Source organism: Marmota flaviventris, chromosome 11, assembly GCF_047511675.1.
Source record: "Marmota flaviventris isolate mMarFla1 chromosome 11, mMarFla1.hap1, whole genome shotgun sequence".
In the NCBI taxonomy this organism is placed as follows: domain Eukaryota; kingdom Metazoa; phylum Chordata; class Mammalia; order Rodentia; family Sciuridae; genus Marmota; species Marmota flaviventris.
Genome location: NC_092508.1, coordinates 59,415,998 through 59,434,430, shown reverse-complemented (window position 1 = coordinate 59,434,430; position 18,433 = coordinate 59,415,998). Strand labels below are relative to the sequence as shown.

General features: G+C 39.0%; 1 protein-coding gene across 1 annotated transcript in view; it reads left to right on the top strand.

The window, feature by feature from the left end:
- The first annotated feature begins 4,018 nt into the window (after positions 1-4,018).
- Positions 4,019-18,433, top strand: part of Rapgef4 (Rap guanine nucleotide exchange factor 4) — a 221,420-nt gene continuing 207,005 nt past the window's right edge. Inside the window, exon 1 of the mRNA XM_027946021.2 lies at positions 4,019-4,387. Within this exon, the coding sequence (XP_027801822.1) occupies positions 4,376-4,387 (12 nt within the window). The 5' untranslated portion in view covers positions 4,019-4,375. The remainder of the gene's footprint in view (positions 4,388-18,433) is intronic.

The window sequence follows — 18,433 nt, the reverse complement described above, 5'->3', positions numbered from 1 at the left end:
TTTAAAAGGCCAGGTCAATTTCCCCTAAGTTCAAGATTTATATGAGTTGTTCTCATGATGTTTCTTTTACACTTTTACCCCAGGTTTCCTGTAAATAGAAGTTAGGGCTAAAATCTTAATTAGATCAATCAAACATTTTGGGCAAGAAAATGTTAAGGGTGATACTGAGGGTATCAGGAGACTGCTAATAACCCACTTGCTCCACAATTGGTGGTGGTGCTTGATCCCTTGGTAAGTTGTACCTGAGTATATCTTAGATCATCTTCTATAGGTATTTCCCTTAGAGGTAAATTATTAAATGGAGACATTGATATTGAGACCTGACTCTCTAAAACCTTACCATGTGTTTTGTAGCTCTGTGGATCCAATCCCTCAACTGAATCCTCAGAGCTTGATTTCTGCTCTCCTCTGCCGCTGACTTTAGTGTGCCAGGGGCAAGATTCAGAGAGCCATTTAGTGCTCAAAAGGATGGATAGTTTTCAGTCTGGCTTCTTTTACAGAAGGAGGACTGGATTCTCCAAGGAAGAGATTAGTCCACATACCATACTTCATTTCATTTGCCTGTCCTTGCAATGAAGTGCAGAGTATGAATTAGATACTCAGTCAACGTGTTCACTATTTAAAGTTCACAAACCACCCTCAATCACTTATCTCATTATCTAGTGACCTGTTAATCAGAACTTTTTTAATGGCTATGCTTGTGCATACATAATACCAAGAAGATGTATAATTCTAAAGTACCTTCTGAAAAAAAAGATTGATATTTATTTTACAGTTCATTTATACAACAAATGCTGAGTATCTCCTGTGTGTTAGGTATCAATAAATAAAATTGACAGGATTCTCAGGGCAGACGCTTCTGCTGTACATGGAGGAGACAGAAAATAAAACAAAGCCAATAATATAATTTTGGAGTATAACCTATTGTCATTAAGTGAATCTTACTTTTGTTCTTTGAATATTTGGTGATGGCATATATAGCTCCAACTACAAGCAAAATGTGTGATAGCCAGACCACCTGTTCCTTGATTATGTCAAATAGTAGGGTTTATGGTTCAACCATCCATCATACTAGTGACATCTGCTAGCAATATCAAAACCCAAGCTCATACCGTCAGCTGAAATCTTAGATGTGTCAGCCACAGAGCAGGGAAGGATTGCGAAGACAAGGACTGCGTAGAAAAGGCTGATTTCTTCCAGATTCAGGTGGAGGCACCACTGAACCGTGAGATACAGAGAGAAGGCGGCAGCAGAATGGGTAAGAGCTCAGAGTCAGGGCTGGGTCAGGGGTCCAAATTGTAAAAATAAGACAACACAAATTAATTGTGGCCTACATTTCCATGTTCATCTCATTTGACTCTTTACTTTTGAGGAATGTCATGGTGGTCCCATTTTATGGTAAGCACCTTATATTTAGTTGCATACACACATATTCTTGATGTCACTTAGAGGGGTTGAAACCTGAAACACTCCCATCAGGATTCCGAGTTACTTCTCACTTAAAATTATGGCTAATCAGTAATAGGTAGTATAGTCAAAAAAAGTTCTTTCATAGGCTGAGCAAAGCTGTGTTTGTGTCTTATGCTTGGGCTTTGATGGCAGCACAAAGCTGGGAAATTTCCATTTCCTCCCAGGCTCAAGGCAGGTTACTCAGGCTTCCACAGGTTTGTACTCAGAAGGCCACACATGAGGTTTTCAGTTCACCCCAAATATCTCTTGCTTTATATTGTCTATTCTGTTGTAAGTCAAATAGGCAACACCTAGGTTTTTTTAAAAAAAAAATTATTGTTATAAATGTAACCAGAAGCAATTTATTCAGTTATCTCTGCAAATACCTCAAAAACATAAACATGCCCTAAGATATCACTGAGAGGGCAGCTTGATGCTTATCTTTTACTCGATATCTTTCCTAGTGAGAACTGCTTTCTTTCCTCCTCCTTTTCCATATTTTAGTTTGCAGTGGTCAGATTTATGGTCAGATTCAGAGGTACGGTGTTGGTCCCTCTTCAAGTCAGGTCATGCTTTCTTAGCTTGAGTGAATTAAGGTGAATTTATTCAGAGTTGGTCAATGGCGCCTCCCTCTTCTCTTGCCTCTTTGATAGGAGAACTTGTAAATATTAACCAGGGTATAAAACATCTCATTTTTCAGTAACATCTCAGGAGGGAGGAAGAGCTAGGAAGAGAGGAGAGGGGAGAGACTGGAGGTAATGTTTCTGAATTACATCCAGAAGAGAATTAATTTGAAAGTGTTGGAATACCATTTTTAGTTCTTGAGACAATTATAATTTATAATTTAAACTCTGACACTGGTGGCATTTTCTGCCCTTAGTGAGGAAAGCTAAATGGCAAAGTGGTTAAGTGGAGGCTTGGGAATTTAAGCCAGTTATTAATAGTTGATCCAAGATTATGGGTATGTATGATGGATGGTGGCTCTTGGAATAAATATAAAACTGATTTATGATCCAATTCCATGAATCTCTTCTCAGCATATGTAGTACAGGAGGGTTTTTGCTGGCTTAGAGCAACAACACTGAGGGTTTTCATTCTTTTTTCCTTTTGTTTTTCTTCCTCCCTTCATATCTCATGTAGTCTGAGGGTTCTTTCAGGATTGTGGCATGTTTTGACATCTTTACGTGGAATCTTTCACATGCATGACATGAAATGATGTGAGGGTCCAATGTACTCAGGGAAGTAGATGTGAGAGACAGTCGCGGTCAAATCACTACCCAAGAACTAGCAGTGTACCACCGGGTTATCAAACATCTCATTCTATAACCGACACTGTTTCAATCGCATGAACATCATTCTCGTTAAAAAAAAAAAAATTCCAATACTGTGAGTCACGTTTGAACATGTTCAGAATAATATTACATATTTAAGAATAAATTCTTTGAAAAATATAAAGATTGGAGTAAAATGACCTGTGTCACAATAAAAGTGTTTCTTCCATTATCATTGTTATTGAGACATCTCTCAGGACACTATTGTGATTTTATTTGAATCAGGGCAAAACATGTCACGGAGAACCAGTGCTTGGTTGTAGTAATTGGTATAGCAGAATTTATTCCCCAAATGTGTTTGTGATCTCAGTAAATATTGTCACTGACTGAAAATCTATTTCATGCTTTATGAGATATAAAACTGAATGGTAAAAATAAAAGGTATACATGTTTGAAAGCAATTAGTAAACAGATATTTCTAGGAGTAATGAATGCTTTGAAGAAATATGTTTACATCTCTCTCTGTTTCCTAATTTTAAGTGTTTTTTTTTTTCCCTAGAAGATTCTACCAGATATGTTGGCAGTTGTGAAAAGCTTTTTAGTTGTTTCTGTTTATTGCTTCTTTTAGAATAGATAGGAGGAAAGGCCCTCTTTCCATTAATAATCTTTCAAGCCACTGAGAGAGTAAGAACGGACAGCAGCTCAGTTGTTGCTGCTTTTAAAAACCTTATTAGAATAATATACCTTCCAGAGGCATCTGCTCCTGCTTGAATAGGTAGGATGATCTCTCTCAGTGGCTGTCAGAAAAATGAAAGCCAGATACCTACAACAAAATCTCAGAGCGTAAGTATCTCAGGAGTCCTCTGGGTGGGTTTTATGGCTTCATTGAGCATGCTAACCATTTTTGGCTTGTTTCCCTTTTGCATTCGTGGTAGGCTTGCCAGGTGGAATGGTGTTTCCAGTGGATGTTTAGGGCCAGGGATATTGAGGCAGGACCCCCTGGCTTTCCTTTTATTGCCTCGGGGACTCACACTTCATCTGAAGAGCCTCAGAGCCCAGAAGGCAAGGGGCCTGAATTCTCCCAAGTCAGAAGCCTCAGCTAACTTTTGGCAACTTTGGAACTTGTGCTGTTAGGGTTACTTCCCAGGCCAGAAATTTGCATCAAAGGGCTAAGAAAAATACATCCAAAAATAAACATGAAAGCCAAGACTTGGTGCCAGGAACTCCAGCCACACACATCCTGTTGGCTGGTTCCCTGGTCTCTCTACTCACAGCTCTGATTCTTTGAAACTAAACGGAAGCCTGATCCGATGACTTGGACCTCATGTCAGCATCAGGGGCTCACTCCTCTGTCTTCAAGCTTTTCCGTGGAGTGGCAAAGTAATTCAAATGCAGAAAGAAAAGGAATGAGATTATTAGGAGTTAGCTAAAGTTTAAACATAGGGGGAAAAAAAAAGGAAGTCTTTTCTCATCACCTTTGACTGCCTCAGCATTCCTGGAAAACCTTCAGCTCTGTTATTCTCTGTGGACCAGAGGTGCTCAGTAACAGATGTGAACAGGGGACTGCCGGGGATGAAGGCACGTTTGCTGCCCAGATAAAGGGTAGCTGTTCACTGGATGTCTGAGAGCTCTGAGAGACAGGAAAAGAGGGACGCATGCTCTACAAGGTCAGACGAGTCTTTCTGTTCTTCTCTGTTCTTCCGTGAAGGATGGGACAGTGGGGACATGGTACATGTCACGGTTTACATTCGGTTGGAGGAATTATGCTAACATCTCTGGCTTTTCTAATTATTTTTCACCAGACCTACATAGGTACCATGGCACTGCCATAATTTGATTTCATCTTTGTTTATGGTGTCTGTGCTGTGGGTGTGGGGGGAGCTTATCTTTTTCTGATAGTGAAGAATATTTATTTAGTCTCATGATCTTAAATATATTTCTAGAAGAGAAATGTAGTTGTTCATAACTAGGCAGAATCATATCTATCACATCAATATTAAATATATGTATCTATCCAGTGACATATTTGAATGGCATATATTAAAAATGAATTTTTGGGCCAGGAACAGATTGAGTGTGATGGTATTTTACTCTCTGGGTGCCCAGGGGAGGTATCTTGACTGTAGCTCTCAGATTATGTGAAGTCCTCAGTGTTTATGAAAATTCTGCTACATTATTGATAACTCAAAGCCCCACTGGCTCCCCAAGCAGTGATCTCACTGTTTCTCAGAAGATGATCAGGGGGTCTGAATAGATCAAGGCCTGGCTGGCAGGTGCAGGATGCCCAGCTGCTGCTCAGCATGCTGGTTGTGACCAGTAGTCATTCCTCTTGCTGAGGCTCCCTGGAGGTTTCATTTCAGGAGTGTGCAGTGGATACTCCGGTCTTCTGTTGTGCCCAAAGGTTCTGTGCCTCCTCATTTGCCAGCAAGCTGGGCACTGTGCCCTTCCAATGGCTGCTTGCCTCATTCACTTCTAAAAAGCTTCTGTCACACACAACAAGCATACTTGGTTCCCACCACGGGGAGGTGCAAAAGCCACCCTGTCTGCTCCCCTGTGGTTTAAAGTGTAGTGGATAAGATAGACCAGCATATGCACAAATGTAAGATTAACTGAACATGAGACAAACCGAAAAATACTCTGGGAAAGAGATGGTGTCTGGAGGTCATGGGGGGAGCTCCGGGGAGGTTTATTTCCAGCCAGGGTTTTGTTTCATATCCACAAAAGAGCTCTGCTTCAGAATTCCTTTGCTGTTTATCAGCATCCCAAAAGGGTTGGGGCCAGTTAATCAAATGATGGCTTTGGCGGCAGCCTTGTGCTGAGGGAGGGGCAGGGCTCCTTCCTTCTGAGTCTGCTCTCTGCCCTCTCCCCCTCCTCTGTGGGGCCCCAGGCAGTCTAATCAAGGAGAGTGTCATGTGCTGCATTTCCCCAGGCCCAGCTTTGTGTGGTGTTTGTTTTCAGTCATCATCTGGAGAAATTCACAGTGAGGGTTCATGGGACCCCAGGCAGAGGCAGTTTAAAATGGGAAAGCCTCTAAGAACTTGAGACTTCTAGAAGGAACTCCTGGTGTGGACTGGTGGCTCTCCTTAAGCTCTTTATACGTAGAAAGCCCTATGATTGTGCGACTTTCCTGCTCTTGTGGGTCCAGATTCCTCTTGTGCATCAATTCCAGGATTCTGGTGAGAGGTTAGAGGGCTGGGGTGGTGTTTGACACCAAGAAAGAAAAAGCAGGAAATTTGGTCACAATGCTGGCCTCTTAGGTTCCTGCAGTCTTGACCCTGGTTGATGTCCCTGACCTCAGTGTTCTGAGCTGTCTACCCCAAACCAAGGAATGCACGACAGACCTTCCACAGGCCATTCATGTGGTCGCGTGGTCTGGCTTGAAATGCTGATCTATTCCTGGTTTAACCCAAGTTTGTGGGATGACTTCCTGCAGCGCTCTCCAGCCTCCTGGGTCACCTTATTGTACAACAGAAATACCTTGACTTAAATCTTACCTCGAGGATTGGAGAGAGTCAAGGTTAATGCTCATTGATTATTTATATGCCTTAAGTGTTAAAAAATACAGTGTCTCCCTCTCTTTTGGTTTGCAGATGAAAGAAGCCACAAATTATGTGAATGGAAAGAATAAAATAGAGGGCAACAGTTCATGTTCTATCAAACTATAGACAGGGAGAAGAACTTTATGGTATCTTTCATTTTTTGTGAAAGGGTTGTGGCTCACTATAGAGCACTTGCCTCTATACTATGAGGCACTGGGTTCAATTCTCAGCACCACATATAAAAATAAAATAAAGGTATTATGTCCATCCACATGTCCAGTTATGTTCACTTATAGTTCTTAAACTGATTCTACTTAGAATTACCTGGGGGAGTTTTTATTTTTATTTTTTTTTTCCTCTCATGCCTCACTCTACCTAAATCAGTGAATTCTGAATCGCTAGAAGATGAGGTCTGGCATCTGTGACCTCTTAAAGTAGCCCAGGTGGGTCTAGTGGGCAACCAGGGCTGAGAGCCTTGTGTTCCTCTGTGCTTGCTGGTTCAGCATATACCTGGCTGGCCTCCTTGCCCCTGGCTACAGCTCTGTGATGGATCTGTTTGCTCCTTGCTAGTCTGTGTTGAATTTCCTAGTGTGTTTTCAAATTGGGGTTTCTGCCAGATTTAAGTGATAATGGCAATCATGTGGGAGAGACGAGCATGGGGGGTTTATTCAAGGTTTTCTGAATTACAGCTTGTCTATGTCGTGTGAAAATAAGTTGCAAGAACATTGCCTAATTCCACGATCCTACAGGCACACCCTCTCAGGGCAATGGTGCCATCTTTCATTAGGTAGTTCCTGGGAACCTCTATGCTTGCCCTTGTGAAAGAATGAGAATAAAAGAGGCAAGTCTTATCTTAGTATTATTATGAAAAGAGTTTTGGATTCATGGATCTTCTGAGAATTTGGGGAGCCCACGATGTCCCTGGTCTGTACTGGAAGAACTACTTCTCTAGGATAAGTTCCCAGAAAATGTATAATGTTTGATAAACATGGAAACTTTTCTGACTCTTATGGAGTTGGGGGGCCTCAGATCTTCCTGCCTTTTTTGAGGACTGAACTGGGTTTGGATATCCTTTTTTCTTTTTCCCTCTGAGGTCCTCTTCAAGCCCCTCCCAAGACCAGCCATGTGCCTGCTGGCTCTCTTGGAGCAAAACCTTGTAAGAAGCTCAGAAGTGGCAATCCAGAGACCTGAAGGTTAAATTCTTATTGAAATTTCCCTGCTTCAGGTCTGCTAACTACTGTTTCTGCTGTGCTTTCCTGGTCTCTTTGTCGAGTCAACCCAAGATCCAGCCCAAATGCCACCTCCTTTAACATCTGCTGTCATCCACATCAGATGAATAATATCAGGGAAGAAATAATGGCCTTTCATTCACACCTGTTGCTTCTTGCAGGTCTGTTTATAAAATCATATTTGTCTTTGAAGGAAAGACTGGGAGGAGGCTGAACTTCCTCCTGAGGAGATGAAATACACATGATAAAAAAAAAAAAAAAAAATGACCAGGGGCTGGGGTGTGGCTCAGCGGTTGAGCACTTGCCTTGCACATAGGAGGCCCTGGGTTCGATCTTCAGTACCACATAAAAAAAGTGAAATAAAGGTATTGTGTCCAACTATAACTAAAAAATAAATATTAAAAAGAAAATGACCAGGGCTGGGGTTGTGGCTCAGTAGTAGAGCACTTACCTAGCATGTGTGAGGCACTGGGTTCAATTCTCAAACTGCATATAAATAAATAAATAAAATAGAGGTATTGTGTTCATCTACAACTAAAAAAAAAAAAAAATGACCTACTGGGCATGGTAGCACATGCCTGTAATTCCAGTGACTTGGGAGACTGAGGCAGGAGAATTAAAAGTTTGAGGCCAGTCTCAGCAATAATAAAAAAGGGCTGAAGATGTGACTCCGTGGTTAAGCACTTCTGGGTTCAATTCCTGGTACCAGAGAGAGAGAGAGAGAGAGACCCATGATCAAAAAAGGAAGATAGGTTGTTAGGGAACTTGATATCTGATTGGGAGATGGGGATCATCAGGAAGGCCAACACCTACAGTTGCTTCGGTTCAGGGAAGATTTAAGGTCCCCCAAAACTGGCAAGGAAGCTGGAAGCTAAGGGGTCCTGGCCTGAGATAATCTGAAGCAAGAGGTTGAAAGTGACTTCAGAACTGACCCAGAGGGAACTAAGGACTGTGTGGACACACTCGGGATGCATCTGGTTTCTCCCAGATTTAGCCTTGGGTCTTGATCAGTTGATGCATCTCACTTTCAGTGGGGTCTCTGTGGACGCTGCAGGGCAGGAGTTCACCGTCAGGCCTGGTCCTCAGGTAACAGAAGTGCTGCACATCATTTATTTTCACCTGTTCCTCCATAACTTGGAGGAACGTTCCCTGAAGAGCATCCCACTGAGGGACTCATGATATGATCAAAGTGCCTGATCTGACTAAAGGACATCATGGTCATGTGGATTTCACATTTCATGGTGGGTCTCTGCTTTTTAAAAAATTCTTTCCACATTGTTTTTTATTGGTGCATTATAGTTATACATACGGATGGGATTTACTGTTGCATATTCATACATCCACAAAATATAACAATATAATTTGGCCAATATCACCCCCCAGCACTTTCCTCCTCCCACCCTCAGGTATCTATTTTCTACTGATTTTCCTGAAATTCCCCCACTCTTTTTTCCCCCCCTCTTCCTCTCTTTCACATGTGAGAGATATGTATGGCTCTTGACCTTCTGAGTTTGGCTTATTTTGCTTAACATAATGGTCTCAAGTTCCATCCATTTTCCTACAGATGAACTAATTTTATCCAATTTAGCTTTCTGTCTTCCAGAAATATGATAATTCATTTAGTCCATGGCCGTCAGGTCCTCGTGGAACATCAGAAAAAGAGGATAGGCTCACAACAGGTGCTTTTAATTTGGGATTCATAACCCTGGGGAGTTCATGAACCAGCTATTTAACCTTTGATATCTTTTATATGTATGTGCATCTTTCTGCAAAGAGGGTCCATACCCTTTAATCTGATAGGGGTCTGTTACTCCCCAAAAGATTAAGAGCCATTTTCTGTAGAATTAAAAGGTTATAGACCAGATTAGGTAGCCTATTCCCTCTTCATGGGAGAGAGAACTGAAAATTGACTCTCATTTTAACACATCATTATAGGATTTCTCATGGAGGGAGCAGAAACAGAAAATAGTTGTCGTCAGGCTTTAAGGCTTTGATATTGGCATTTCAAAACTTTTTGTCATGGAAAAAAAGTTAGAAAAATGTGAACTTTCAGGGATGGAAACAAACACTTTATAGATAGAGATTCTATGCCCATTTTAAAATAAATATTTCTAATTTATGAATCCACTGCTCCACTAATGCTCATTTAGGCATTTGGTATTCAGTTTTAAAATGACTGAACTATAATAAGATGTTTTCATAGAAGTGTGGATTTGTATTCTTTGTTCCCCTGCCCCTCCCCTCCATAACCCCGCCCCCGCCCCAAAAAACCTGTCCACATTTAACAATTCCAGTAAAGCTAACTGGACAACCTCAGACAAGGGTATTTTAAGAAATTAACCATAACACAGCCCATTGTGCAAAGCAAGAATTCTGTTTTTATTTTAAAGAAATTATTTAACTTATTAAGACTAGGTAATAAATGCATTTGGTACAAAATTCAAAACATCCAACAGAGTATATAATAGGAAGTTCTGCTCACCAGAAGTAGCCTTACTGGCTTCTTCCGTATAGTATTTTTTGCTGAATATTGTCAGAGATTGGCTTATTGGGCAAGACAACATTTGACTTTTCTCAACCTCTTGAAAAGGAAAATAAGGTGAAAAGATTTAAAACTATTAAGACATTTTGAGTCATGATTTTTTCACGCAGATTGACTCTAACATACTTATAAGGTTTTAGTTTGCTTGTTCCTGTTGGTTTACTGTTTTACTAACCCTAACAAGTTGGACATTGTATAACATTCTACAATGTTTTAAATCTGAGAACATTTTGTAAAATGTGACTTTGTTTCAAATAGAAAATCAGAATAATCAATTTTAATTTGTATTTTTTAAGAATTAGCCAGACAAATGAGGGCACAAACCAATAATTCCAGCAATTTGGGAGACTGAGACAGGAGGATTGCAAGTTTGAGGTCAGCCTCGGCAACTTAGTGAAGCCCTAAGCAACTTAGTAAGATCCTGTCTCAAAATAAAAAAGAGCTGACATTTTCTTCAATCATTTCCCAGGTCCTGATTCAATACATTTAGCTATTTGCAATGTTGATTCACAGAATCGAGTCTCAAAGTTCAGCTGCTTCAGTGTCTCCCAAATATTCTAGCTTAAACTCTTTACTTTTATATACTTTCTAAAAGATACTTTTAGGAATTGAATCTGTGTTCACTTCTGAGTGGTTTAGTACCACAGGAGAAAATGTATTACAATTGTAAAATATTTCAGATATAACACCCAGAAACAAGAGATATTTTAAAATGACTTCTCGTGTATTCACAGCCAAGCTTCAAGAAAATTAATCAAAACTTCCTGTCTTTCATCTACCTTTCATTTCTGCACAGGTGACTATTTTCTTCCATATGATATTTATCATTTCTATGTTTCTTGATGTCTTTTTTTATACATGTGCTATTTCACTATTTTCAATGTTTGAATAAATAATTTTTTGAAAAAAATAAAAAAGGGCTGGGGATGTGGCTCAGTGGTAGAGTAACCCTGAGTTCAATTCCTGGTATAAAAAAAAATTCAAAGTAATGTGCATGATTAGTAATATATAAATATAAAAATAAAGTTAATGAAAAAGTAAATATAAAAATAATACCTCCTCCAGTTTTAATAAAGCCTTAAAGCTATAGGATATCATGTTCACACCATATTAGTAAATGCAACATGCAAAATCCTTTTTGCATTAATTTTCTGAGAGGTTGTCTCTGTAAATAACTTCTCCAGATATTTCCCGAGTTGACATGTATCAAGGCAGGCACCCCTTGTGGTGTAGCTGACCTTGCATCCAGGGCCCTTGAGAGAATAAATATTTATGTTGACCATGCAGCTGTCATGAATTGAGTTCATAAAATGGAGTACAGGTTTTAAACCCTGGCATAGTCTTCTTAATCTCATGGCTCCAAGGCTATAAATCAGAACGAATGTTTGCCTGCAAAAGGAGAGCAGGAATAATACTATGAAATAGTGCCTTTGTTTACTAAAATATTTCTTCATTTAGGTGCCTATCTTCTTTTGGCTGCCCTTTCCCTGGATTTCATTGTTATTTTATTTTTAAAAACACATCCATTGTAATCTGAGTTGAGGGTAACATAAAGCTCATAAAGCTAAGGGGATAAGAGAGGTGAGGTAAAAAGAAAGCTATATTTTAATATACAAAAGTAGGATATATACATACAAAGTTCAAATAGGACACACAAGGCTGACTGTATAATTTGTAGGGGCCAGTGCAAAATAAAAATATAGGGTCCTTTGTTCTCCCCAGAATAAAAAATTGTCATCAGTGGGGCTAAAATATTAAGCCTTTTACTTTCTTCTGCATTCTCTCTCTCGACTTGTCATTTTGTTCTTTATTTGCTATTTAATGTTATTCTAAGTGAAGAAAAAATCAAAAATTTAAATTATTAGCATAAATTTACTATTTATCTTTCTATGGTGCAATGCCAGTTTTAAATGCAAATATGGGAACATTTAGCTTGTATGCAGAATCCCTGAAATTACCTATTTATATTTCTTAGCTTGTACATGCATATGTATTTTATTCTTATCAGGACAGCGAAAGCCATGCATAAAACTGATTCAACTGGCTATATTTCTCTTCTTGAGGCACACCAACACTTTCTCTCAAGCTTACTGATGAGTAAGGAAGAACCGAAAGGAAAAATGGATTGTCCTCTTTCCTTGTCCTTTATGTCATTATTTTTGGCATGTTTGGCTAATGCATGGAAGTAACCTAAAGAAAGAATATGATAGCGTTTCTTTGCCAAGACCCTTCCATTCTGTGTTCAAAGCAAGAACAGATTAAAACAGAAAATGGGGCCCCTGGAGCTGGCAGCACTCAGGCCCATGAAATCAGCCCTGAGTATAGAAATGCATGAAATGAAAAGTAAAATTCTTCCTTTTTCTTCCACACTCATATTCCCAGCTCTTCTCCACAGAGGAAATTATTTTAATAGTTTCTTCAGTAACATTTCACATTTCTTAAGATGGATGCAGATTAGATATATAGATATATAGAGATATGTAGTGGTGGATTAGATACGACTACAATTCTTCACAACTTTTCCCATCAGAAGATATAGTCTGTTTCTTCCTCTTGAATCCATACTGATCCCAGGGCATACTTTGACCTGTAAAATTCAAAGACAGTGACTTTTTTTTTTTTTTAAACTTCAAGTATTGGCCCTGCAATACCCACTCTTGACCTCTGGGTGTGCTGACTACATCCTATGAGGACATCTGAGATGGAAAACCATATAGTCCATTCCAGACATTACAGCCATGGTAGTTGGAACCCCAGAAAAGGAAGTGCACCCAGTCCTAACCAACCCTCCCCACCCACGCTTACTGCAGCAGCCTGAGCAAGTCCAGGGGTCACCAACACAACTTCCCTAGAGCCCTCAGAAAGTGAAACATCATAAACCATTGTTCTGAGCTATGAGATTTTGAGTAAATTGGTATGAGCAATAACTATGGTACATACATTAAAAACATTTGAACCTTTACACCCCCATGAATGGGATTGCATCATTTGTATGGTCTGTATGTATCCTGCTTTTCTTCATGTAGTGTATAAAAAGTCCTCTGTCTGAACCCATAGAGTTTAGCCACATTATGAGACAGAGTTTTTTGTTGAAGGGGTTGCTATAATTTATTAAACCTATTCCTATGGATGGGCAGAGTTATGCTGGGTTTCATTCTTGTAAACAGTAATGAAAGGGACATTATTATACATGTATTTTGAGGAGTAAGTTTTTACCAGTGAAGTTGTGTGGACATTATATGAAATTTAGAATTTAATAAAGATTTTCTAAATATACTCTGGAAAGCCTGCACCAATATACATTGCTCCCAACAGTGTGTGACTAAACTTGTTTTGTTAGTTCTTCAATGTGGTAATTTCAAACTTTGAAAAATTAATTAGGAGGCTATTTTGTCTTATATTTCTCTATCACTAATCTTAATTAATTCCTTAGTTAAACTTAATACCTAATTATTGTAAGAGGTTAAACATTTAAAAAAAATTTTCTTGATAGTTTTAGTTTTTAATCTGTAAGTGACTAGTTTAAATTCTTTGTCTAGTACTCTAATGGATTGTATCTACAGTTCTAAGATCATAAAAGCCCTTTGTAGATTAAAGGAACATACCCCTTTGTCATATGCTTTTATATATCTTTTCCAAGTTTTTGTTGGAGACGTATTCTGTGAGCAGAAATATTTCCTAGTTTGCATTATGGTTTTCTTTTTCACTCATTGGTTTTTTCCCCTTCAATCTCTTTCCTGTGAACTGTGTTCCAGTGACACCTCCCTAAGGACATTTCGCAAAACTTAAAAAAAAAATCATTTCGTTGTTTGCCACTCCTCCTGGAAATTATTTTAGTTTACCCATTTAATGTTATTTTTATCCTTTTGCTATTGGAGAGATGGTACTTCAGGAAGCCAATCCCAAATTAGTTGGTTGCTGGATCTGTTGGCTACAAAATGCGGTTCCCAGCAATAACTCATCCTTATCTATTTGGGGGAAATTAAAGGGAAGAATACATTTTTAAATGATATCACATGCTGTTTTTCTTGGCTAGATCAGTGGCTTAGCTGTTCAGGACGTGGTCTCTTAGTCTTTTTATGGATCAGAGACTTAATGGGACTGTTTCGTAGGGTTGAAAATGCAGAGACCAGGTAATTCTGCCTTCATGCCTGGATCTGATCATGCTCAGTGCATCACCCCTCAATGGTCTGAGAAAGTCCGGATATAATCAGGGAAAATATCAGAGGCAGCTTCAAAAAACTGAGAGGTGGTCGACTGAGAGGTAGTAGACTGATCAGGTGCAAAGTGTAAAGGTAGAGAAAAAACTGCTCTTGATTTGGAGATTGATGGGACCATGGTGGTCAAAGGTGCTGGTGAACAGCAAAGCGGAGCTGGTGAGCCCTTCTAGAAAAAGCTCAAAACACCAGTGATTCTCTTGTCAATAAATAAATGTCTATTTGTTAAAAACAAAGAAACAAACAAACAACTTTTAACATCTTTGAGACAGGATGAGAGGCTCATTCTTGACTCTGGTGATGAAGTGTTTATGATAATTTCTTAAGCAATTACAAATTGTCTGTTTTTCTGAAAATTGGTTGCACATTGAAAATGTTTTATTTGTATTTTTAATATTTATTTTTTAGTTATAGGTGGACACAATTTATGTGGTGCCTCACGCATGTTAGGCGAGCGCTCTACCACTGAGCCACAACCCCAGCCCCACTGAAAATGTTTTAAACACTAATAGTAAACATAAAAAGAAAAAAATAGATTGGTTTTCAATAAAAGAAATAAATAGACTTCTTTTAAGCATCAAGATATTTTTGGAAGATATGTTTATAAATTATTTTGTGTTATTTCTCCCATTTTTTCCTTAGGTAAAATATTAAAGTTTGTTTTCCTGAGACATAATGACTGTGTCATCCTTACAAACTTAGGCACTTATTTTGTGCTTCAGTCAACTGGTGCTCTTTGAGGCTTCTGAGCTGTGTAGGAGTTTGTGCCCCACAGTAAATGGCACCAGAGTGTCACAGAATTCTGATGCTTTTCTGTTTTCCTCCTGGCTCCAAGTTGCCGGCTCTTGCTTTACACTGAAGTCAGTATTCTGCTCCTAGACACCCTCCTTTCCCCTTCTCCTAGTGCTTTATCTCTGCTAAAGGCTGGGAAGCTACAAGGCAGGCTTTTAAGCCTGGTGTTTAAAGCAAGAGTAAAGATACCTAAGGGGATGAGTCATGCGTGCTCACAGCAATGCCATCTGCTACCTCTGATGTGTGAAACAAATGCCACATTTATTTAGGTGGCTCAAGGGACTTACTTGCAGCTCTTATGATCAGATCAATTAGGAGATGCATCTAAGTGTCCTCTGGATTATCAGTATGTTGTTGAAGTGATTTAAGTCCTTATAAAACATTTCTACATTGTTCACCAAATTGCAAGCATATCCAATACTATCTAAGTTCCTTAATAAATAAAGAGGGCAGTTTCTATGGTAGCAAGCACATGACCTAGTAGGTCTCCAATGTACTTGGGTCAAAATGAGATTTTTCTTCATTGTGGCTATGTGATATTAGGCTAGAAATTTACACCTCAATTTTTTTACCTATAAAATGAGAAACTCAAACATAACTTGCATAGTTGTGGCGTGTCTGAGTATCTAGCCCATGGATAGTCATTGAGTAAAAGATGTTCATTAAATGATGACAATTTTAGACACATGTAACTTGAAAATAATTTGAATGTTTTATTGGTATAGATCATTAGAATATATTCTCAATATTTCTTTTTTTGACTGCTTTTCATTTGTTGATAATTTTTAAAAATTTGTTCTTTTTAGTTATACATGACAGTAGAATGCATTTTGATATATCATACATACATGGAGTATAACTTCCCATCTTTGTGGTTGCACGTGATGTGGAGTTACACTGGTAGTGTATTCAAATATGAGCATAGGAAAGTTATGTCTGATTCATTCTATTGGCTTTCCCATTCCCATCTCTCCTCTCTTCCCCAGTATCCTCATCCAACCCGGTGAACCTCCACACCTCCCTATTCTCAGTTTTTCTGATAATAAAAATCTCTTATCCTTAATGATACATAATAAAAATATGCAATTATAAATTGCTAAAATATTTTTAAGTAATAAGTATCTCTTAATCATTTCCATTTCCAATTCAGAAGTCAAATTCTCAGTGACAGTAGAAGACTACAGTCACCAATGACTTAGGCCTAGCCAGTCTTTCATTCCTTTAAAGCTCCCAATTATTGGAATGTGGGTCTGGAGCAAAAGAGGATGAGACTGAGCATCACTGTTCCTGACTCTTTCCTGACTTTCCACCCACCCCCTTCCTGACTTTGAATGAAATTCCTGGCCACTCCAGATCTTCCAAAAAGAAGTGGGAGATGAGTTAATTTCTGACTCATTAAAATGGAAATGTACCCTCACTTCATAAAAAATCTCTCATCTTGATGTAAACTCAGGCTTATCTTTTAAAATGCAAACTGATAAAAGAAAAGAAAAGAAAAAAACCCACACAATCTTGGCAACAAAGATTTTCACAGTAGCTTCCTTTGAGTGCCAAAACTTCTCATGCATGGACATGTGTGCCTGCATAAATATGTACAAAACACACCCACTGCTTACATCCATTGATGCCAGTGTCACTTCCAAAATAAATGCCACAATACACTGAGAGGAGTGCAGGTCTCTGTGCTTTCAGGTGAAAGTTCTGTGCTTTGAGATGACCAGCCATCAGCTGAGTATGGTGTTGGGGGAACAGCCTCTTGGTTATAGCACATGATGTCCCTGACGTGAGACTCTGGAGTAAACTCACAGCCCTGAGCTTCCGCTCCGATGCTGTGATTAAACTGCTGTTTGGGTGTTGCCTGGCAGATGAGAATAATAACAGCACCGCTTGGGTAAGAAGGGTATTGTCCTGAGGTGTGGCGTCCTTTTGACTTCCTCCCCCAAATGGAGTGCTTCCTGCTTTCCAGCTGAGGAGTGAGTCATGTGAAGGGACTTGAGGATGTGACACCGGGGACCAGTCAGGCTATAATTATTTGGATGGCACAGATGACAAATCTGCTTTGGGCACACTTCTCATCCAGGTAGAGCCGGGAAGTTGTAAGCAGGACTGGCAAGAGCTCACACTGAGCATCTTCAACCTTAGTCCTGTGGTGTTTTCAACAACCACAGCCACGAAGTCGTGTTCACCGGGATTCTTACTGCAGATCTGAACATCCTGATGATTATTTCAGTACCTTGTGATTTCTGGCATTTTTAGAGTTTATTCAGGTTGAGAGATTGATGATGCGTTTGGTATATGCCTGAGATAGACCTATGGATGTGCTCCAGTGGCACACAGAAACACATGGCCAGTAGGACAGTCTTACAAGAAGACTCCCCGGGGTTGGTAAGGAAATGGCTCCTATTCTGCATTAAATTGTGTTTTTATAGAAGCTGAACACTAGAATCTATTATATGTCAAGAGCCATGGTAAGGGTGTATATGTGTGTGGATATATGCGTATAATTTTGCTGAATGCTAACTGTGACCTTATAAGGTAATAATAGACATAAAAATAACATTTTAATGCTTACTTCACTTGTCCTTATACTAAGTAGGCAATTTGTATAATTTGTCTCATATATTCCTTTAAGCAATTCTGGCCAGTAAGGATTATAATCCCATTATATAAGTAAGAAAACTGAGACTTAGGGAAATTAAAGAACTTGCCCAAAGTTGTATTGCTAGTAAACTGAAGGAATTAGGATTTCACTAGCCCTGTCTGACTTCAAAACTCATGATTTATAACATACCATCTTATTCTTTTGTGATCAACCAGTATCCATAACAAACCAGCCAACCAAACACACTAACAGATCCATAAATAAGTAGACAAAACCTCAGTTTCAATCTGTTTGAATAGAATATTTGTGAGAAAAATCCTCACTTAACATTCATTTGGAGAGCAATAGCCTAAATGTGATGGAATGTTCCATTTTTCACAATAAGTTTCCATTTTTCATTATAAGTGTTATTATGAGAAAAATTAGAATTGATAATAATTGAGTAAATTCAACAAACACAAAGTGTTTCTGTGTTGATTATGCTTCTCATAAAATGCTGACATGGAAAATCAAGATCCTTAAGTAATGAAGCCCCTTACACAAGAAGTGTAAGCCCCCTTACACTCCTAATGGTTCAGTAGTGCATCATTTCCTACAAGGAGTGGCCATTGGAGACTCGGCCTTCTGAGTTTCCTAAAGATGAAGTTTGTTTATTTTTCTGCACATATCACTATGTGAAAGGGCATCCTACTTACAAATGTCTTCACTCTTTCAACTGTGGACTTCCAAGGGATATCAAAATCTTGGTAATCAGCTACCCTATCAAGATGATCGGGCAGTCTAAATGGCCCT